This window comes from Spermophilus citellus (assembly GCF_964194105.1).
Source record: "Spermophilus citellus genome assembly, chromosome: 1".
NCBI lineage: Eukaryota > Metazoa > Chordata > Mammalia > Rodentia > Sciuridae > Spermophilus > Spermophilus citellus.
In genome coordinates this window covers 173,453,193-173,477,673 of record NC_138182.1, presented here as the reverse complement: position 1 = coordinate 173,477,673, position 24,481 = coordinate 173,453,193, and the positions used below count along the sequence as shown (strand labels likewise).

The 24,481-nt window shown below is 34.0% G+C and overlaps 1 protein-coding gene across 3 annotated transcripts in view; it reads right to left on the bottom strand.

Moving 5' to 3' along the window:
• The window catches only part of CSNK1G3 (casein kinase 1 gamma 3), a 115,813-nt gene that overhangs the window by 15,826 nt on the left and 75,506 nt on the right, over window positions 1–24,481 (bottom strand). For 2 of the 3 annotated variants that reach the window (XM_081310819.1, XM_081310818.1), the window contains exons 7-11: window positions 12,841–12,926; window positions 12,633–12,717; window positions 10,602–10,750; window positions 9,099–9,194; window positions 2,371–2,466 (exon numbers count right to left, since the gene is read on the bottom strand). In XM_081310819.1, coding sequence (XP_081166945.1) covers window positions 2,371–2,466; window positions 9,099–9,194; window positions 10,602–10,750; window positions 12,633–12,717; window positions 12,841–12,926 — 512 coding nt within the window. The remainder of the gene's footprint in view (window positions 1–2,370; window positions 2,467–9,098; window positions 9,195–10,601; window positions 10,751–12,632; window positions 12,718–12,840; window positions 12,927–24,481) is intronic. The other variant, XM_081310820.1, reaches the window with a different exon arrangement.

Genomic DNA, 24,481 nt, shown 5'->3' with positions numbered 1-24,481 from the left:
CATTTCATGCTGTTCCTGCTTCTGAGTATCTTGAATCTGCAACACATTTCATTACCAAGTAGCCACCTATTTTTTTTTTTATTGAAATGTCTTTTTTGACAAACAATAAAATATGCCTTTAATATTTATTGAGAACACTTTCTTAAATGTCATATAAGGCCACTGTATTTCTAGAAAAGTCAATCCCTGAATCTTTGTTCAACAGGTAATTTAATGACCATGAAGAATCTCAAAGCGAATTTCTTTCATACTTTTTTACTAGCAAGAAGTTTTCGGGTGCTGGGAAGTGAAGCTTGGTGATGGAGTGTTTGCCTAGCATGTGCAAAGCCTTGGATTTGATTCCCAGCACAGAAAAAAATCTTTATCTCTTCCCTTTAGTAGACAACAAGAGTGGCAAAATACATTGTTTCCCTTTCTGCCTTCATCCATGATCAACAATAATATTCAACTGTTACAATCATATTACTTTAGATTTTAGAAACTTTTTTCCTCTTATTATTAGTTTTAATTTATAATTTTACTAGCCCAAGTATCATATTATAACATTCCAAATAATTTTAAAAATATGAAGGATATAAATTAAAAAATGAATTCAGTATTTTTGCATTGGGATAATACGCAGGTATTATGCTACTTAGGGTGTTAGTAAATTTTTATTAACTTCTTTAATGTCTATTATATAAGGTTAGTATAATAATATAAAATATATTCATGAAGTCAATAAAAATAGTATATAATTTCTTGTTTTATTTATATGTTTTATGTATTACTATAATTCTAATAAGTAAATTAATCAGTTATTGAATATTAGGATGAGGTCAGATGGAGTCTCTATAAGCAGACAAGTTTTAGAGAGAAATGAGTAGAAACAAGAAAAGTACATTGGAAAAAAAAACATGAAGTATGAGCCATAATCAAATTCATTCACCCTTAGATAGTCCAAATGGATACAATGAGCCATCTTTGGGAATCATATAGGAGTAAGAAGAAGCTAAGAAAATAAATTTGCAATAACAGTACAAAAACAGCAGAAAAGATTTCTAACAGTGCCTTAATTATTGCAGATTTTCCTGAACAATGACTAAAACACTTGCTATAATACATACACATGAACTTAGAAATGTGCAAACATATATAGAGACTTACTGGATGCAGTTTTTGTATGTAAATTAAATATAATTTGTTCAATTAGCTTTTCCAATGATATGAATTGAAGATGTTAAAAAGTTTTACAATTCAGGCTTGCTTGTCTCTGAGTTTTTCACTCTAGACATTTTTAGAAGTATTCAAATACTTCTATACAATATTGAAAATTCTACACACTACAAAATTTTATAAAAATAGTTGGTTACATTATTTAAATGACCTTTAAAATTAGCTCTAAAACATGAGTGCTTATAAAATTTAATCATCAAATTATTTTTAGAATTTAAGTAAAGAATAAAATTTGGAGTATAAATTCAACTGATTAAATACATATCAAGAAAAATACGAAATTGATAAACTATAAAGGAAAATTATTCAAGTAGAAATATATCAATAAAAAATAAAAATAGACTCTAAAATGAAATGGATTGAGATAACAAGTGTTGTTTAAATATTCTTTAAGCCAGCATTTAGAATACCTTAAAACAACATTTTAAAAGACATATGTGACTCCATTGTCTTTTCCTATTTCTACAATGCACATAAATAATTAAAATTTAGAGGTCATGGGAGGGCAGACTACAGTCGCTGTCCTTAAGTATATAAAAAAGGGAGAAAAGGAATAAATCATAAATAAAGAACTGCTTTAAATTTGTGTAAAAATCTACACAATTTACTGAGGGTAATAATTATCATGAAAAAATTTTTATCTAAATACAAACAAACTATCCCATTATAAAAATCAGGATCATATTTATTTGACTAGTTAATCACCAAGTATATTCTGATACAAGAATTTTAAAAAGTTCGATATCTAAAAATTAAGTTTGAAGGAGGCAAAATCAATGAATGGGAAAGATATTAAAATGTTCTATTACTTAAAACATTAAGAATTAGCTAATTATTGAAAAATCAAGTTTAACACATATTTCAAGTAATATAGTTCATTTTTCTAATCTGTTATGAGTATGTCTTAAATATTATTGCATGTATTTGCAAAATATGAATAAAGGCAAAAATCTTAGTATCCCTGGTGGTCTTCCACACTATGTTAATTTGTTGTTGTTTCTATTCTTTTTGTTAAATAACAAAGGAAAAGAATTATTAATAGAATTCAGCAACAAGCTTCCCATTAGGATATGAAATCATGCCACGAGTTCCAAAAAAAAAGGGTTAGTTGTATAAATTTGGGGAATAATCACTCATGCAAAAATCAGAAAATACCTGTACCGAGCCACCATGTCTGTCTGCTGCAAGGTGAGCTCTCAAATGGTGGGGATTTGCCTGCTGGGAGTCCCAAGCTGCCCTGTGGTCTGCCGACTGCCATTTATTTAATGCATGTGGCATGCATGGAAGAAGAAAAACCCAATATGTTAAACATCTCATCCTCATAATATATAAAGCAAATGCACAAAAGGAAATTCAAAATACTATTTTGAATCAGGTGCAGTTACCTTTGCACATGGAATGTGGAGAGATTTTTGCTAAATTGTGTAATGATCAATAAAATAAAATAAAACCATAACATTTTAGCAGTAAGAGGACTTTGGGGTCAAAGACTCTATCCTCTAACTTTATAAATAAATTTTAATAACCAAGGAAGTAAAAACGGCATGCCCAAGAAAGCATTCCAAATAAATTAGAAGTATAACAAAAGGCCATCCAGTATACTGAGCAGCTATTTTTAATAATGTAAAAAATAGTTCTTAAAATATAAAAAATAGTTCTGTAATTAAGGTCCTGGAAAATTTTTTCCTCTTGCTTAGTAGTCTATTTCTGATTGTATGAATGATAAGAAAAAACAGAAAAGTTACTTTAAAAATGAGGATAACTATATAAAATGCTATGAGAATATAACAAAATGCTTTTTGTAAAAAACTGACAAATCTACATATATGAATCCTCTTGCTTTTTTTCATCTTATTTTTTTTAATCTGGTTCACATCAAAGAGCCTACTTCTATGAAACAGGCCAAAAGTTCTCAATGTTTTTAGATCCGCTTGCAAATCTATATGCCAATAACCACAGTCTAGTAACAACCTGTTAGTAGAATTAAAAGTAATTTTTTTTAATAGGAGTCAATATTTTTATTTCAGGAAAATGTATACAGCCCTGGAATAAGGAGGGACAAAAATACAATATATTAGTCCTTACATGTTTGGTTCTGCATTAGTTACTTTGTATGTGCCATCATATTTTGAGATGGATAATATCATCTCCATTTTACAGATGAAGATATTAAACACTGAACACTTTGAAGGTCACGAAACTAACAAGGAGTACATCAGGGATGGCAACTCAGTGCCTATTGCTTTTTCAAAAAATCTACCTAGCTTCTTACCACAATTACATATGTTCTAAAGTCTTCAGTACACTTTTCTTTTTCACCCAAAGTTAGGAGAACCTTCCCACAAAGTACGAAGTATAACATACTAGAAGAAAGAAGCCCAAGCAAAAGAGTGACCAAAGCAACCATTGGGGTAGAGATGTTAAATTCAAGTAGAATAAATAAATGCGCCGGCACTCAACTTCCTAAATTATATAGTACAAAATTACTCCATGGCATTAAGTATGTCATCAAAACAATTTATGATGGTTCTATAATGTCCTTTCATTAAACCCTCTAAATTCATAACCAAAATTAAACAGATTCTAATTTTATTTTGAAACAAATTAAATGAAGTCAAATCTAAACAATACGAAAAATGAAAATGATACTACAAATTTAGACAAATATCTAGGGTAACAGGCAAAATTACAGGGTCATAGAATTCTCCAAAAATGTAATAAAAAGTTATACACCCTTTACTCAGAATAAACAACTACACATACCTAACACTTTATATATAATTGTAAAATCCTAAAGATTTACTAAAAATTCCATATGCATAATCTGCATTTTATATATACATATATAACCTCCCTACATGTAATGCAATGAGGACTGCACATATATAGTTGCCACCCTCAGTGAGCTTATAATCTAACAAATAAGCCATGTCTGAAATATGTAGAAAGCTAGCAGTATAAAATATTTAAATTATAATTTAATTCAATAGTAAACAAAGAGTTTCACTTATTATAATACCAAAGAGTTCAAGGGGAGAAATTTAGAGAATAATTAATTATTGAAAGTCTTCCAACTACACTCAAGAAACTGTAGTTCAGAAAACATAAACTCTAAGTCTCAACTTCTGAGCCATTTCTTTCTATTATGGTTTTTAATAAAAGTTACTGTCCTTTAATTTTCATCTCATTGTAACCCTCACTTGAACTTGATGGGATAAAAGATGTAAAAGTAAAAAAATACAACACACTATCTTTCTCTAAAAAGGTCTGTAAGTTTCTAAATCCTCTTTTACTCAAAGTGAGAGCAAAACTTTTAAACAAAGATAGCTTTCATATACCTTCCATTTACAAAAAAATGAAAAACATTGCTCAAAAATTTCAACGGCTTTCCATTTCCTTAACCAACAAATGTAAATTCCTCATTCTAAATCAATACTCCATGCCTTTGTCAAACTTATTCTCTGATGCAAACTGGACTCTTTTGGGGCTGGGGTTATAGCTCGGTGGTACAGCGCTTACCTAGTACATGTGAGGCACTGGGTTCAATCCTCATCACCTCATAAAAATAAAGATATTGTGTCCATCTATAACTAAAAATATAAAATAAAATAAAAAAACTTGACGGGGCTGGGGCTGAGTGGCAGAGTGCTTGCCTGGCACATGTGGGGAACTGGGTTTGATCTTTAGCACCACATACAAGAATAAGGAAATAAAAAGGCATGCAGTCCATCTACAACTACAAAAAAAAAAAAAAAAAGATTAAAAACTGGACTGTTTGCTATTCTTCAAATTCTATAATTCTATATTTTTAAATTTCTGTTTTTTTAACTGTTAACTCACCTCAAAAGGCCTTTATTCTATTCCATTATTTGCCTTTAACAATTCCATTCATTTTCAGGTCCATCTCAAAAGCCACCCTTTCCATAAAAATTTTTACAAGATCCCCACATATTCACATACCCCTCCATGGAACTTTATTAATAGGTTTCACACAATATAGCTTATTCCTCTTTGAAATGAAGTTATTTGTGCATTTATTACAATAATCATGATAACAGTAATACCAGTCACAAAAGTTGAGATTTACTAAAAGCATATAATAGGAATTAACATTCATTATTTCCATTTTATAGAGGAGGATATTGAGGCTTTGAGAGATTTTACCAGGATCAAGTCACATTTTGGTCTGTTATCAGAGATTGAATGAGCTCGTAACCAAATACTGCTCTAAGGGTCACTTGTTACATCATTTTTAAAGTTTTAAATTTTTTTCATATTTGTATTGGTGTATTATAATACATCATTTCTTAGAGACTAAACTGTCTTCTTTACCTCTGCATTTCTAAAGAAATAAGGAGGCCCAAACCAGCCAGCACGGCACCCTGGTTCACAGCAGGCCCAAGTCCCACCCTTCCATCTGTGGGGCAGACACTCACCAGAGCCTATCCTCCAGCACAGGACCGCCTCTTCCTACCAGCAGACTACCATGAGAGCCCAGGACCAGCCCAGAGCACCCACACTAGCCCACTCAGGACCCAGGCTCACAGTAAGCCTGGTCCACTCTTCCACCCATGGGATAGCCAGCCACTGAAGCCCATCCTCTGCCACACGTCTATCCCTTCAGACCAGTAGATTACGTGGGACATCAAGCCCAGCAGCCCAGATCCACCCACCTGTGTGGGGTCCAGGCTCACAGTAGGCCTGGGTCCACCCCTCCATTGGCAGGCACCCTCCGGAGCCCAGTCTCCAGCACAGGACCACCTCTTCCAACCAGCAGACTACCCCAGGAGCCCAGGCCTGGCCCAGATCTGTCCACAACAGCTTGTGCAGGATCCAGGTCCAGGGTAGGTCCGAGTTCCCCGCTCACCCACCTTGGAGCCTAAGCCTAACCCACTTCCATCTTAGGATACTGCAGTCACCGCCATAGCCTTCCCCATGCAGTAGCCCATAACTTTTTGACAACAGACAGGGCCTAAAAGCAGCTGCATCTCAGAGCAGGCATCCCAAAGGGAGTGTGAGGCCCACCCTTTCAGCCCCATCTCTATAAGACATTGCTTCCATCTTGGGGCACCTTAACTATTATCTCGAGTTACCTCGGCTATTGCCACCACCACCTTTAGATGCATACATGGAGGGACACCAGCAGGGTCTAGAAGCCCAATATCAAGGTGAAGTTCAGACAATCTGCACAGGTACTACAAGAATATAGGGAAGAAATTGTAATATCTCAGATCCACACTGCAAGAAAGGAAGACACATAGATAACATGAAAAAACAGGGGAGGAAAGTGCCCCCAAACAAATTAGACACTATAATAACAGAACCCATAGACAGCAAAGTTGATGAAATACCAGAGAAGGAATTCAGAAGGTTCATAATTTAAATGATCAGTGAATTAAAGAATGATCACTCCAACATAGAGATAAGAGAGCAAATACAGGTAGCAAAAGATTAGAGAGATAGAGACTCGGGAAAAAAAAAACAGTCAGAAATCCTTGAAATGAAGGATACAATAAATCAAATAAAAAAACTCAATAGAAAGCACAACCAACAGATTAGATCACTTGGAAGAAAGAACTCAGATAATGAAGACAAAGTATACAATATGAAAAATAAAGTTGATCACACAGTGAAGATAGTAAGAAACCATGAACAGAACATCCAAGAATGATGGGACAGCATCAAAAACCCAAATCTAAGAGTTATTGGGATAGAGGAAGGCACAGAGTTTCAAACCAAAGGAATGTACAATCTCTTCAATGAGATAATATCAGAAAATTTCCCAAGCATGAAGAACGAATTGGAAAACCAAATACTAGAGGCTTATAAGACACCAAATGTACAAAATTACAACATATCTACACCAAGGCACATTATAATGAAAATGCCTAGCATACAGCATAAGGAGAGAATCTTAAAAGACGCAAAAGAGAGGAATCAGATCACATATAGGGGAAGATCAATTTGTATCTCAGCAGATTTTTCAACCTAGACCCTCAAAGCCAGGAGATCGTGGAACAACATATACCAAGCTCTGAAAGAAAATGGATGCCAACCAAGAATCTTATATCCAGCAAAACTAAGCTTTAGATTTGATGAAGAAATAAAAACCTTCCATGATAAACAAAAGTTAGAAGAATTTACAATTAGAAAGCTGGCACTACAGAACATCCTCAGTAAAATATTCCAAGAAGAGGAAATGAAAAACAACAATGAAAATCAGTAGAGGGAGGGATTACACTAAAGAAAATCTAACCAGAGGAGAAACGAAGTCACATTAAATAAGAAAAATAAATAAAAATGGCTGGGAATACAAATCATGTCTCAATAAGAACCCTGAATGTTAATGTCCTAAACTCACCAATCAAAAGACATAGACTAGCAGATTGGATAAAAAAAAAAAAAAAAAAAAAAAAAAAAAAGACCCAACAATACGCTACCTCCAAGAGACTCATCTCATAGAAAAAGACATTCACAAACTAAAAAGTTTCTTCTCAGCAAAGGAAACAATCTGTGAGGTGAAGAGAGAGCTTACATCTTGGGAGCCAATCTCTACCCCTCACACATCAGATAAATAGAGACTAATCTCTAGGGTATATAAAGAACTCAAAAAGTTAAACACCAAAAAAACAAATAACCCAATCAACAACGGGCCAAGGACCTGAATAGACACTTCTCAGAAGAGGATATACAATCAATCAAGAAATATATGAAAAAATGTTCATCATCATTAGCAATTAGAGAAATGCAAATCAAAACCACTCTAAGATTTCATCTTATTTCATTCAGAACGGCAACTATTATGAAGACAAACAACAATAAATGTTGGCGAGGATGTGGGGGAAAAGGTATACTCATATACTGCTAGTGGGACTGCAAATTGGGACAGCCAATATGGAAAGCAGTATGGAGATTTCTTGGAAAATTGGGAATGCAACCACCATTTAACCCAGCTGTCCCTCTCCTCGGTCTATACCCAAAGGACTTAAAAACAGCATACTACAGGGACACAGCCACATCAATGTTTATAGCAGCACAATTCACAATAGCTAAACTGTGGAACCAACCTAGATGCCCTTCAATAAATGAATGGATTAAAAAAATGTGGCATACATACAACAATGGAATATTACTCAGCAACAAAAGAGAATAAAACCATGGCATTTGCAGGTAAATGGATGGAGTTAGAGAAGATACTGCTAAGTGAAGTTAGCCAATCCAAAAAAAACCAAATACCAAATGTTTTCTCTGATATAAGGAGGCTGATTCATAGTGGGGTAGGGAGATGGAGCATGGGAGGAATAGACAAACTCTAGATAGGGCAGAGGGGTTGGAGGGGAAGGGAGTGGGCATGAGGTTAGAAATGATGGTGGAATGTAATGATCATTATTATCCAAAGTACATGTATGAAGACACAAATTGGTGTGAATATACTTTGTATATAACCAGAGATATGAAAAATTGTGCTGTGTATGTGTAATAAGAATTGTAATGCATTCCACTGTCATATATAAATTTAAAAAATTAATTTAAAAAAATAAGGAAAAAATGCTTTAAACAGCAGAAACTCAGTGAATAATTTATTGAACTAAACTACAGTTAGAAAGATCAAATGGTATTATAATCCATTCCCATAAGATATCAAAAATTTCTATACTAATAGAGTATCAAATATGGCTCAAAACTATATTAAATTTATACCATTAATCAGGAATTTACAATTAAGCATTTTAATATTATTATTAAATTAATACTGAAAACTAGGAGAAATAATTTATCAACCTTCAATGTTTATATGTATAACTTTTTATCTATTGGAGAAAAAGTATGCATTTCAATGTTGAAACAAATTAAGATAAGTATAACTAAAAAGGGCATCAAACCTGATTTTTGGATTGTTGCATCTTATCTCTGTGTTGATGTGCTTCTCTGTTTGATGATAGAGCAGGATCTTGCTGAACTGCTCCCACTGGAGTAGGCTACAACAATAATAACAAATGGTATTGATATAGACTACTTTAGAAATCTCTTTTAAAATCGTTTCTTTAGCCACTTAAAAGCATCAAGAAAAAAATCAAAGGGAACATAAGTACTATTTAAAATTTTTCTTAAATATTTAAATGCAGAGCCGGGGTTGTGGCTCAGTGGTAAAGCACTTGCCAAGTATGTGTGAAGCACTGAGTTCAATCCTCAGTGCCACACAAAAATAAATAAAATATAGGTATTCATGTTCTTCTACAACTAAAAAAAATAAAATAAATGCTTCTTAAAATATTAATTTTGGGGAGCTGGGGATATGGCTCAAGTAGTAGTGTGCTCGTCTGGCATGTGTGAGGCACTGGGTTCGATCCTCAGCACCACATAAAAATAAAATAAAGATACTGTGTCCACCTAAAATATAAAAAATAAATATTTTAAAAATATTAATTTATATATAATATATATTGCACTAAATATAAATATATTTTATATTAAAATATTAATTTTTATATCCACAAAAGATCTTCAAGGGGTTGAGGTTGTAGCTCAGTTGCTTGCATGTAGCTCAGAGTGCTTGCCTAGCATGTGTAAGGCACTGGTTCAATCCTCAGTATCACATAAAAATAAATAAATAAAATAAAGGTATTCTGTTTACCTACAACTAAATAAATATATCTTTTTTAAAAAAGTACTTCTAATGATGTCATAACTTTTAGGTTACTTTTTTAACAAAAATGAAAATTTATTTTAATGCATAAACAGAATAAATTATTTTAATAAAACTAAAGGAATAATTTTTTTAAAAATAAAACTAACAAAATCACTTATTTTCAATGTTTGAAATTTTTTAAAAGCCCTCAAATTTCAATGTATTACACAGTAAGCTAATCATGAAAATATATTATATTATACAAAAAAGTATATGTGAATCTGGGAGCAGTGACTCACGCCTATAATTACACCAACTCATGAGGCTAAGGCAGGAGGATCACAAATTTGAGGCCAGCCTTGGCATGTTCAAAGCCTGCCTGAGCAACTAAGCCAGACGCTGACTCAAAAAATAAAAAAGGCTGGGGATATATAGCTCAGTGGTAAAGTACCTCTGGATTCAATCCCCAGTACTGTTTAAAAAAAAAAAAAAAAAAACAGACTTGATATTAAGAACCAAATCAGGATGAAAAGTCAAAAATAACTCATTGCTCGAAAACGCAGGTAGTCCAAACATAGGACTTTCACAAAATGTAAGGAATAACATAATGTCACCTAAGAAATGTCCCAAAATGGGAAACAAAATGAATCCTCTTTAAAAATTACTTTTTCTCAACTCTTCTAAACTGAAGGATCCGCACTGCTGTTAAAAAGAAAATAAATACTATAAATAATGTTTTACTATATACCATACTCACCAACTGTTTACCAATCCAGTCATATTCATAATCAAACATATATCCTTTTCGATCAAACAAGTCAGTAAAAAGCTTTCTTAGGTAGTCATAATCTGGCTTTTCAAAAAAATCTAACCTTCTTACATAACGAAGATATGTTGCCATTTCTTCTAGAAAAGAAAAAAACATATTCTGACTACATTTTTATAAAACATTCAACAATACGATTCTTTTAAATGTCTAAAAGCACACTGTATTGTAAAAACATGAAAAAAATGTAGCAAATTATATTTCAATTTAAAATTTTCTGAGTTTGACGACAACAAAATAAAAAAGGGAGAAGAAGAAAGGAAATAAGGACAAAAGATAAGTGAGAAGTTTAACCACTATTTTTGCTTCATTTTATTAGCAAAGATAAATGTTCTACTTTATAATATTTTTAATAGAAATCTTGAGCCACAGATGCTAAATTAGCAGCTTAATAATGCATAATTATTTAATCTTTATATAGCATCATACTTAGCATCAATTTAAACATTTATTTTAAACATTGGTGGGAACTTACTTATATGAAAGCATTTGCACCAGATTGCTGGATTTCCTTTAGAATCAGTGACATACACAAATTGACCAATAGGGGATTCAAATTCCTAACCTTGGCTATGAGTGGTATTTTAACCAACCGAGCTAAAAAGGCTAAAAAAAAACACCTCAAATATAAAACACAAGAGCAGAGTATAAGTCTTCACTTAATTTCTGGTCAGATGAGCACTATTATTCAATTATATACAAATCTCAGCATGTCAATATAAATCCCAAATGTATTAGGTACACACTTTTTTAAAGGTCATATTTTCCAGGAGGAAAAGAAGTGGGAAGGAAGACATACAAAGCAACAGGCAAAATGGTGAGTAAACAGTAAAAATTAGTATCACCCCTCAGAGTACAGAAAATGACTATAGAGACGATGGGATATCAATTTTCTCCTACCTCTGACACGGAGACCTAGCTGCTTTTCTGCTACAATTCACAGGCAGTCAGTAAAAGAATGCTACACATCCCAGCCCAACAGGCAACAATAGTGGTGCCAGGAGACCTTCATCACACAGTGACTCTCACTATTCCACTTTCTGGCTAATCACTTAGCTAAATTACATTTTCCATTCTGAATTTTATAAAGACAGTCAGCCAATCTGCCTACACCTAAACTGCATCAACCAATGTTTACTTAATTTTCCATTTCTATAGGTTACAGCAAGAAAGAAAAAACATAATTGAAGTTTTCTGACAATGAATAATAAGCATGCTTTTAAAAAGGCTCAAATTATATTGAAATTATCACCACAATAATAATCCCAGCATTGTACGGGAGAACCAGTTAATATTGGAGTGAGACAGGAACTCAGTTCTTGTATCTTCAAATTCAGTTCTTTTCACTTAATATTGCTGCACAAATCACAGTAGGTATTTTAGTACATTATTAATAAATTATTCTTATTTCTCAACTGATTTAGAAACTTTAAATTTTTGTTAGTTTAATTAGAGTTGCCATAAATCTACCAGGAAAAAACAGTACTTGCATAAATGTATACAGCTCTCCAATATAAAATTAGCCTAAAGCTAGTAAAGTCAGTAAGATTTTACTGTACTTTGAAAACTAAATCAAGTACTACTTTGAAACTAAAATTTTGAACCTGACACTGAGAACTATGTGACTAACACTGTACACTAAAACTTTACACTTAAAACTTTAGCATTGGTTAGCAAGTATTTTTAACTTAATAAAATTATGCCACTAAAAAATACTACTTCAGCTGGTATTCGTTAATATTATTAATCAAGGAAATTTTCTTCTGTTAATATCATCTTGCAAAAGCAAATACACAAACTGTCCCTGTGGTCCATGCATCAATTGTTGACAACTTTTAAATCACAAATTGCTCACCTTTTTCAAGGCATGAAAAAAAATGTATCTATAAACTTTAGCAGCCAAAATGAATCACTTATGGTTTTCGTGTAGAAACACATTTATCAATTCGCATTATTTATTACCTGGAAAATTTTCACATAACACTTCTATTGGTGTAGCTCGTTTTGTATCTCCAATTTTCTGATATCTCTCTTTTAATGTGTCAGCCTAAAATGGAAAAAAAAAATCTTAAGAATGTTGTAATTTTCAAGTTATTAGGTTAGAAAAACAGGCCTTAATATATATATTCATATTTTATGAAATTCAATAAGGAAATATAAAAACAATTACCTTTAAGCCTTGCCAAGGAAGACTGCCTCTCAGAAAATACATGAACATATGACCTAAAGCTTCTAAATCATCTCTTCTACTTTGTTCTAAAATAGAAGAGAAACATAAATTTCACTTTTCTCTATTAGTTAAGGATGCAAGAATGAAGAACTGATTTTTTTTAATATGTGTAAACTCATTTCCAAAAGTTCAATATATAAATACAAAATACAGATCTAGTACCATGTCTAAGAGGATTTTACATAAATATTATTGTGTATTTTTTAAATATGCCATTATAACTTGTTAAACGCTATTGTAGATTTTTTTAGCTGCTTAGGTATGTATTCATGAAAATACAAGCCAAGAGAAAAGGGGTTCCATGGTCAAAGAGAGTCATGTTAAAGATTTCAAATGTGACATATTAAAGGTTCTTTAACTTTATTAAATTTATTTTACCCTCCATTTCCTAAACTTGCATGAGTTCAAAATTTCCATCCCAATACTCTCCATTATTAAATACAATTAGTATTATGTGTAATATATTTGAGGAAACAATTGTGTTTGACCAACATTAACAACTCTTCCACTATAACCAAAACAATACTATTAGAACAAACTGTCATTTTCAAATGGTTGTTTTTGTTTCAGTAACAAAGTGTTGGATAGCACATAGCTGAATGATAATCACAGACTGACTTACATACTTATAGATATTTGCTGATGACATTTCAATGTTTTGTCCCTAAAGTTAAATATTAAAGATTTCTTAATGTTTTAAGATAATACAAGATGCTGACAAATAATGAGAGAGAAAAATACTTTGGTGAAGAGATGTTTGCATGCAAAATATTTCATCCAAATGAATAATCATACTATGTAAGCAATACTAAGTGCTTTCAGAAAAGCACTTTTTCAAATATGGCTCTGAAGTAAGATCAGAAAAAACACTTTAATTTTTACCATGCACTATCATAACATTCTATATATGATATCTACAACATCTGCTAAGGTTTAAAGATACATATTTTTGTTATTATTTAATCAATGTCCATCCTCCCACCAGACTACACATTGTAAAAGAGTATGTCTCTCTTGCTCATCATTCTCAAAACCAAGTATGATGGCTGGTACATAGCAGGCTCTGGGATTTTAGGTTGAGAATCATAAGAATGAAAAGTCATTTCAAGCTATTTGAAGAAATAGAAAAAGAAGGAGCTCTTCCAAATTCATTCTATGAGGCCAACATCACCCTGATTCCGAAACCAGACAAAGACACCTCAAAGAAAGAAAACTACAGACCAATATCTCTAATGAACTTGGATGCAAAAATTCTCAATAAAATTCTGGCGAATCGAATACAAAAACATATTAGAAAACTTGTGCACCATGATCAAGTAGGATTCATTCCTGGGATGCAAGGATGGTTCAATATACGGAAATCAATAAATGCTATTCACCACATCAATAGACTTAAAGACAAGAACCACATGATCATCTCGATGGATGCAGAAAAAGCATTTGACAAAGTACAGCATCCCTTTATGTTCAAAACATTAGAAAAACTACGGATAACAGGAACTTACCTCAACATTGTAAAAGCTATTTATGCTAAACCTCAGGCTAGCATCATCCTGAACGGAGAAAAACTGAAGGCATTTCCTCTAAAATCTGGAACAAGACAGGGATGCCCTCTATCACCACTTCTATTCAATTTAGTTCTCGAAGTACTAGCCAGAGCAATTAGACAGACGAAAGAAATTAAAGGCATAAAAATAGGAAAAGAAGAAATTGAACTATCACTATTTGCGGATGACATGATAATATACTTAACAGACCCAAAAAAGTCTACAAAGAAGCTGCTAGAGTTAATAAATGAATTCAGCAAAGTGGCAGGTTATAAAATCAACACGCATAAATCAAAGGCATTCCTGTATATCAGCAACAAAACCTCTGAAATGGAAATAAGGAAAACCACTCCATTCACAATATCCTCAAAGAAAATAAGATACTTGGGAATCAACCTAACAAAAGAGGTGAAAGATTTATACAATGAAAACTACAGAACCCTAAAGAGAGAGATAGAAGAAGATCTCAGAAGATGGAAAAATGTACCCTGTTCATGGATAGGCAGAACTAACATCATCAAAATGGCGATATTACCCAAAGTTCTCTACAGGTTTAATGCGATGCCAATCAAAATTCCAATGGCATATCTTGAAGAAATAGACAAAGCAATCATGAAATTCATATGGAAAAACAAAAGACCCAGAATAGCAAAAGCAATTCTAAGCAGGAAGTGTGAATCTGGAGGTATAGCGATACCGGAGGTCAAACTGTACTACAAAGCAATAGTAACAAAAACAGCATGGTACTGGTACCAAAACAGGCAGGTGGACCAATGGTACAGAATAGAAGACACAGAGACTAATCCACAAAGTTACAACTATCTTATATTTGATAAAGGGGCTAAAAGCATGCAATGGAGGAAGGATAGCATCTTCAACAAATGGTGCTGGGAAAATTGGAAATCCATATGCAACAAAATGAAATTGAATCCCTTTCTCTCGCCATCCACAAAAATTAACTCAAAATGGATCAGGGAGCTAGATATCAAATCAGAGACACTGCGTCTGATAGAAGGAAAAGTTGGATACGATTTACATATTGTGGGGTCGGGCTCCAAATTCCTTAATAGGACACCCATAGCCCAAGAGTTAACAACAAGAATAAACAAATGGGACTTACTTAAACTAAAAAGTTTTTTCTCAGCAAGAGAAACAATAAAAGAGGTAAATAGAGAGCCTACATCCTGGGAACAAATTTTTACCCCCCACACCTCCGATAGAGCCCTAATATCCAGAATGTACAAAGAACTCAAAAAATTAAACAATAAGATAACAAATAACCCAATTAACAAATGGGCCAAGGACCTGAACAGACACTTCTCAGAGGAGGACATACAATCAATCAACAAGTACATGAAAAAATGCTCACCATCTCTAGCAATCAGAGAAATGCAAATCAAAACCACCCTAAGATACCATCTCACTCCAGTAAGATTGGCAGCCATTATGAAGTCAAACAACAATAAGTGTTGGTGGGGATGTGGGGAAAAGGGCACACTTATACACTGCTGGTGGGGCTGCAAAATGGTGAGGCCAATTTGGAAAGCAGTATGGAGATTCCTGGGAAAGCTGGGAATGGATCCACCATTTGACCCAGCTATCGCCCTTCTCGGACTATTCCCTGAGGACCTTAAAAGAGCGCTCTATAGGGACACGGCTGCATCAATGATTATAGCGGCACAATTCACAATAGCTAGACTGTGGAACCAACCTAGATGCCCCTCAATAGATGAATGGATAAAAAAAATGTGGCATATATACACAATGGAGTATTATGCAGCACTAAGAAATGACAAAATCATAGAATTTGCAGGGAAATGGATGGCATTAGAACAGATTATGCTAAGTGAAGCTAGTCAAGCCCTAAAAAACAAATGCCAAATGTCTGCTTTGATATAATGAGAACAACTAAGAATAGAACAGGAAGGAAGAGCATGAGGAAAAGACTACAGTAAACAAAGACGAATGGGGGGAGAGAAACGAGGAGAGAAGGGAAAGCACATGGAAATGGTAGGAGACCTTCAATGATACATAAAATTATAAGAGGTTATGAGGGGCAAGGGGGGAAGGAAAAAGAGGGAGAGAATTGAACAACAGCAGGGGAGGTAGAGAGGGAAGATGGGAGGGGAGGGGAGGGGAGGGGGGATAGTAGGGGATAGGAAAGGTAGCAGAATACAACAGTCACTAATATGGCATTATGTAAAAATGTGAATATGTAACAGATGTGATTCTGCAATCTGTATTTGGGGTGAAAATGGGAGTTCAAAACACAATTTGAGTCAAATGTATGAAAGATGATATATCATGAACTATGTAATGCTTTAAATAATCAATAAAAAAAATAAAATAAAATAAAATAAAAGAATGAAAAGTCATACAATCAAAAAATATTTCTGAACTCCAGCTGAAAATAAAAATAATCTCTGAAACTTTTCAAAAACTCATGAGAAGGCCTACAGCTGGAGACTGATTCCTTGGGTCTAAAGTGGAGAAATGTGCATTTTTAAAGCTCAGTATGTGCATGATTCTAAAGTATAGCCAGATTTGATAACCACTAGAAAAGAGGCCCCTTTGACTAAACCATAATTTGCATAAGAGTAAAATTGGCTAAATTTCTACACCTGCATAACTACAACCACAATCAAGAAGCATTACTAGGCTGGGGATGTGGCTCAAGCGGTAGCGCGCTCGCCTGGCATGCGTGCGGCCCGGGTTCGATCCTCAGTACCACATACAAAAACAAAGATGTTGTGTCCGCCGAGAACTAAAAAATAAATATTAAAAATTCTCTCTCTCTCTCTCTCTCCCCCCCCCCACTCTCTCTCTAAAAAAAAAAAAGAAGAAACATTACTAATACTGTAAATACTCTTTGTTAATCTCCTTCTCACCTACAACCTCCAGCCTCAGGCTACCACTTATCTGCTTTTGTCATTATAAATTAGACTTTATTTTTTATAGAGTTTTACATTAATGGAATCATACAGGATAGACTCATGTTTAAATTCTTTCACTCAATATGTTTTCATGAGTCATTCATGGTATTCCATGCTTCAGTAGTTCTTTACTCCCCACCCCCAGGCCCATTTAATATATTTTTTAAATTTTTATTATTTGTTCTTTTTAGATATATATGACATTAGAGTATATTCTGTCATATTATACACACATGGACTATAAATTATTCTAATTGGGATCCTATTCCTGTGGTTGTACATGATGTGGAGTTTCATTGGCTGTGTGAAAACATAGGAAACTTATTTCTGATTCAGTGTGCTGTCTTTCCTATTCCCCTTTGTTTAATCCAGTGAACTTCTGCTGAACAGTACAGCACAATATATTTAACTATTCATTACTGATGGCCGCTGAGGAGCTTCCAGTTTGAAGCTACTGTGGAAAAAAGCTGTTACAGCTATTCTTACAAAACTTTTTGTGTGGATATATATTTTCATGGGTGAAATTATGAGGTGAGTATTTATGTATGGGTGTTAGGCACAGTATCATGGCATCTTATGGAAAATGTAGGTTTACATTTATAAGAAAATACAGAACTTTTTTTTTTTATTTTTTTTTAGACATTAATGGGATTTTATTTTGTTCATTTATTTATATATGGTGCTGAGAATCGAACAAAGTACCTTACGCATGCTAGGCAAGCGCTCTACCATTGAGCTACAGCCCCAGCTCCACAGAACTGTTTTCTAAAGAGATGTGTCATTTCATATGCCCAATAACATACAAGAATTTCAGTTGCTTTAAAGCTTGTACAACATTTAATGTACTTGGTTTTTAAAATTTTAGCCATGTTAATAGCTGTGAAATATTAGCTTATTGTGATTTAATTCACATTTCATTGGTGACTGATGTTTCATTGTTACTACTCATCATCTTTTTGTGAAGTGTTTGTTCAAGTATTTTGCTCATTTTGAAAATTAGAAAGGCTGGGGTTGTGGCTCAGTGGTAGAGCGCTTGCCTAGCATGTGTGAGACACTGGGTTCAATCCTCAGCACTGCATATAAATAAATACATACATACATACATACATACATATGATAAAGATCCATCAACAACTAATAAAATATTTTTAAAAAAAGAAAATTAGATTACTTGTCATAAATTTGTAATAGTTCTTGTTATACTGTAGATACAAGTCATTTTCAGATGAAATTTCACAAATACTTTTTGAGACTACAGATTACTTTTTCATTGTTGTATTTTTTTAAAAAATATTTATTTTTCAATTGTAGTTGGACAAAACACCTTTATCTATCTATCTATCTATCTATCTATATACCTATCTATCTATTTATTTATATGTGGTGCTGAGGATCAAACCCAGGGCCCCGCATGTGTTAGGCAAGCGCTCTGCCTCTGAGCCACAACCCCAGCCCCTCATTGGTGTATTCTTAATGCATCTTTAAAAGAAGTTTTACATTTTAATGAAGTTCAATATATGAGGTTTCTCTTAGTATCCATGCTCTTTTATGTCCAATAAGAACTCTGACTACTCTCCAGATTATAATTATATAATATATAAACATAATTATATATTATAATGTATATTATATTTTCTCCTATTATTTCTTCTATTAGTTTTACAGTCTTGGTTGTTACATTTCAAGTTATCCATTTTGAAGGTTTTTGGTTTTAATTCTGTTTTGCTTGTAGTGTGGGGTGAAAGTTTAGGTTCATGTTTTCCAATGTTGATACCTACTTATACTGCTTATTGACAAGACTATTCTTTTTCCTTGAGTTGCTTCAGCATCATTCTCACAAATCAATTGACCTGTCTATGGTCAATTTTAGGACTTTATATTCTGAACCACTTATCTATGTCTGTATTCCTATCATTACTATCGAAAATAAGTAAAAGAAAGGAGAAAATAATAATAAAGGAGAAAATTAACAACCAAAACACAGACAATCAATAGGAAAAAAACAATGAAGCCAGACATGGTGATGCTCGCCTTTACTCCCAGTGACTCAGGAGACTCAGGCAGAGGATTGCAAGTTCAACTCCAGTCTCAGTGACCTAACAAGACCCTGTCTCATAAAAAATAAATAAATAAATAACTAGAAGGGCTACAGGGAGTCTGCATTCTTTGTTGCTCTGTGACCTGGGATTCAAGCAGTAGGAATACTATTTCTCTACAAGTTATTAGAGGAGCTGACAGCTACTGCCCACACAGGTCCACAGGACTCAATGTCAGTGCAGGACCCCTGGCTATAAACCCAAACAGGAATTCTACAGTAGCTCCCACACAGGACTTCCCACCATAACTCCAGTGTGGAGCCTCATCAACCAACATGGGGCTCTCCTGGTCACCTCCATCTTGGGATACTGCAACCAGTACCATACTTCCCTACACGTAGTAGTCTGCACCTGGGGATAGTGTACAGGGTCTGGAGGCAGCCAACACTGCACACCACAGAGCTACATCTCTGAGCACGCCACCACCCGGCCTGACCCAACCTGACACCCCATTGCTAAAAGCAGCTGCCTACATCTTGGGACACCTTTGTCACCATCTTTATTTGGGGCAACTTCCAGCTAGGAATACTGACAGGGGCTTAGAAGCATTATCAAGGTACCTATAGTCCCCAACTTTCCCCTCTCCCCAGCAACCACTAACCGGGCACAGTGCTTGTGGCTACGCAGCCCACTGTAGCTCACAAAGCCTGGCCCTGAATTGCCCAATACAAAAGAGCTCTCCATAACAGTGTGCAACCCCCAGAGCATAGCCCAAAAGACCTCCAGAGAGAAGGTTCTGGAATGGGAAGTAGAAAGGGAGGGGGTGAGGGATATACAGTTTAGAGACTAAATTAGAGACCAGGAATTTGAAGTCTACAGGAGATACAAGGAGATAAGAAGACCAGGTACCCAAATCACACCAGCAGGTCCCAAAGGAGATCCTTGGGGTGCAGTCTCCCACTGGGGACCAGCAAGTGCTATACCCCACCTGTAAGAGCTCTGTCCCCAAGACCAACCCTGCTACCCTAATAATCTAACCATCCTGAGAGTGAAAATACCAGCAAACAACAGAAAACCTCGCCTATTGGATGAAAAGGGAAGAAGGAAAAAAACTGAATTCCAACAAAAACAATCCTTGTATTTTCCTTTGAAATGTTTTGTTTCTTTCCTCTTTTTTATTTCTTTCTTTTCTCTATCTCATCTCTCACCCTCACATCCCCAACATTTGTGAAACCAATTACTTTTCATGAATTAGGATACCAAGGACTTGGATGCCTGAATAGTATATTACAGTTGTGTTGTATATTATTTTAGCATTTTTTATTTTTCTTAATTTTTATGTTTGTTTACTTTCTCTATTGTCTCCCCCACTTACTTGTTTCCCCAAAATCACGTTCTCTCTTTTAACCTGCTAATAGCCAACATTTTTAGATTCCTCTTTCATGCTTCCTAAGATCTAATAACTGTATATGCTCTATATCCTACCTCCTTAACATCTCATTCTACACCCCACCCTACACCCCAGTTCTCTCTTTGTCAACCATCAGAAACTGTAGACACCTTTGCAAATCTACTATTTATATTATATATAATAATTGAACTCAACATTTCTATATACTGTGACAAAACTATAAACGTCTTGATAGGAGCTATTTGTTTTAAGGCTAGATATTGTTTGTATTGGGATCTGTTACTATTGATCTCCCCCTGAAATGAGAGGTATTGGACACTATATGCCTACGTGGTAAAAACTGTGACAACTCAGACCCGCAGCACTAGAAGGGAAGACCACAAACAATATGAAAAAACAAGGGAATAAAGTGCCCAAAACAAACAAAGACACTACATTATCAGAAATCCCGGCCAGCACAACAGAAGAAATGACAGAGAAGGAGTTCAGGATGCACATAATTAAAATATTCTGTAAATTAAAGGATCATATAAGAGAGCAAATGCAGGCAACAAAAGATCATTTCAATAAAGAGCTACAAAAGCAAATACAGGAAGCAAAAGATTACTTCAATATGAAGATAAAGGTTCTTTAAAAAAACAGAAATTCCTGAAATGAAGGAAACAATAAACCAAATTAAAAATTCACTAACAGATTAGATCATTTTGAAGACAGAACCTCAGACAATGAAGACGAAATATATAATCTTGAAAATAAACTTGACCACACAGTGAAGAAAGTAAGAAACCATGAGCTGAACATTCAAGAATTATGGGATAATATAAAAAGACCAAATTTAAGAATTATTCAGGGAGGCTGGGGTTGTGGCTCAGCGGTAGAGCGCTGGTAGACCCTGTCACGTGCAGGGCCCTGGGTTCGATCCTCAGCACCACATATAAAGAAAATAAAGGTATTGTGTCCAACTACATCTAAAAAATAAATAAATAAATAAATTGGGCTGGGGATGTGGCTCAAGTGGTAGCACGCTCGCCTGGCATGCGCAGGCTGCTGGGTTCAATCCTCAGCATCACATAAAAGTAAAATAAAGATGTTGTGTCCACTGAAAATAAAAAAAAATTTAAAAAAGAATTATTCAGATAGAGGAAGGTATAGAGTTTCAAACCAAAGGAAGAACAATCTATTCAATAAAATAATATCAGAAAATTTTCCAGACATAAAGAATGGATTGGAAAATCAAATACAAGAGGCTTCTAGAACACTAAACGTACAAAATCACAACAGATCTACACTGAGGCACATTATAAAATGAAAATGCCTAGCATACAGAATAAGGAGAGAATTTAAAAAGCCACAAGAGAAATAAATCAGATTACATATGAGGGAAACCAATTAAAATATCTGCAGATTTCTCAAATCAGATGCTAAAAGATAGAAGATCCTGGAATTTTTACTAAGTTCTGAAAGAAAAGGGATGCCAATCAAGAATTTTATATCTAGAAAAATTAAGCATTTGGGTTGGGGATGTGGCTCAAGCGGTAGCGCGCTCGTCTGGCATGCGTGAGGCCCGGGGTTCGATCCTCAGCACCACATACAAACAACGATGTTGTGTCCGCCGATAACTAAAAAATAAATATTAAAAAAAAAATTCTCTCTCTCTCTCCCTCTATTACTCTCTCTTTAAAAAAAAAAAGAAAAATTAAGCATTGATGACATAATAAAAACCTTCAATGATAAACAAAAGTTAAAAGAATTTACAACTAGTAAGCCTGCACTACAGAACATCCTTGGCAAAATATTGCATGAAAAGAAAATGAAAATCGGCAAAGGGAGGTACTACACTAAAAGAAAAACCAATCAAATGAGAAACCAAGTCAAATATCAAAAATAAACAAAAATGGCTGGGAATACAAATCATGTCTCAATAATAACCCTGAATGTTTATGGCCTAACCTCACCAATCAAAAAACATTGACAAGCAGATTGGATTTTAAAAAAGACACTCATTTCATAGGAAAAGAGCCACAAACTAAAAGTGAAAGGTTGGGACAAAACATACCACTCACATGGACTGTGAAAATAAGCAGGGGTTTCCATCCTCATATCAAATAAAGTAGACTTCAAGTCAAAGTTAATCAAAAGGGATAAAGAAGGACATTTCATACTTTTTAAGGGAAACATACATCAACAAGACATAACAATTATAAATATATATGCCCCAAACAATGGAGCATTTACATTCATCAAACAAACTGTTCTCAATTTTAAGAGTCAAATAGACCACAACACAATAATTCTGGATGACTTAAGCACACCTCTTTCACCACTGCATAGATCTATACAAAAGCTAAACAGAAAAACCATAGAACTCAATAATACAATCAATATCTTAGACTTAATAGAATATTTCATCCATCAATGTGTGAATACACTTTCTTCTCAGCAGCACATGGATCCTTCTCTAAAACAGATCATATATTATGCTATAAAGCAAGTCTTAGCAAATACAAAAAAGTAGAGATACTACCCTGCATTCTATCAGAACATAATGGAATGAAATTAGAAATCAATGATAAAAAATAGAATCTACTCCAACACCTGGAGACTTAATAACATGCTACTGAATGAATAATGCATTGCAAAAGACATCAAAGAGGATATTAAAAAACTCTTAGAGGTCAATGAGAACATTGATATAACATATCAAAATCTCTGGGACACTATGAAGGCAGTACTAAGATGAAAGCTCTCTGCATGTATTTCATTCCTTAAAAGAAGAAAAGGTCAACAAATAAATGACCTAACATTACATCTCTAGAAAAAGAATAACATATCAACACCAAAAGCAGTGGGAGACAGAAAATAATAATCAGAGCCAAAATCAATGAAAGCGAAACAAACTAATTGAAAAAATAGACAAAACAAAAAGTTGGTTCTTTGAAAAAATAAATAAAATTGATAAACCCTTAGCCATGCTAACAAAGACCAGGAAAGAAAATCCAAATTACTAAAATCTATGATGAAAAGGAAATACCACAACAGACACTATAGAAATGCAGAAGATAATTCGAAATTATTTTGAAAATCTGTACTCCAATAAAATAAAAAATATCAAAGGCATCGACAAATTTCTAGAGTCATAATAATTTGCCCATATTAAGTCAGGATGAAGTACACAAGTTAAACAGATCAGTTTCAAGCAATGAAATAGAAGATGCCATCAGAAGCCTACCCACCAAGAAAAGCCCAGAACCAGATGGTTACACAGCTGAGTTCTACAAGACCTTCAAAGACGAACTAATACCCATACTCCTCAAATTATTCCATTAAATAGAAAAAGAGGGAACACTTCCAAATTCATTCTATGAGGCCAATATCACCCTGATTCCAAACCCAGACAAAGACACATCAAAGAAGGAAAACTTCAGACCAATATCTCTAATGAACATAGATGCAAAAATTCTCAATACAATCTGGCAAATCGAATATAAAAACATATTAAAAAGACAGGGCATTAAGATCAAGTGGGGTTCATCCCAGGGATGCAAGGTGGGTCCAATGTACAGAAATCAATAAATGTAATTCATCCCCTCAATATACTTAAAGATAAGAATCACATGATCATCTCAATAGATGCATAAAAAGCATTTGAGAAAC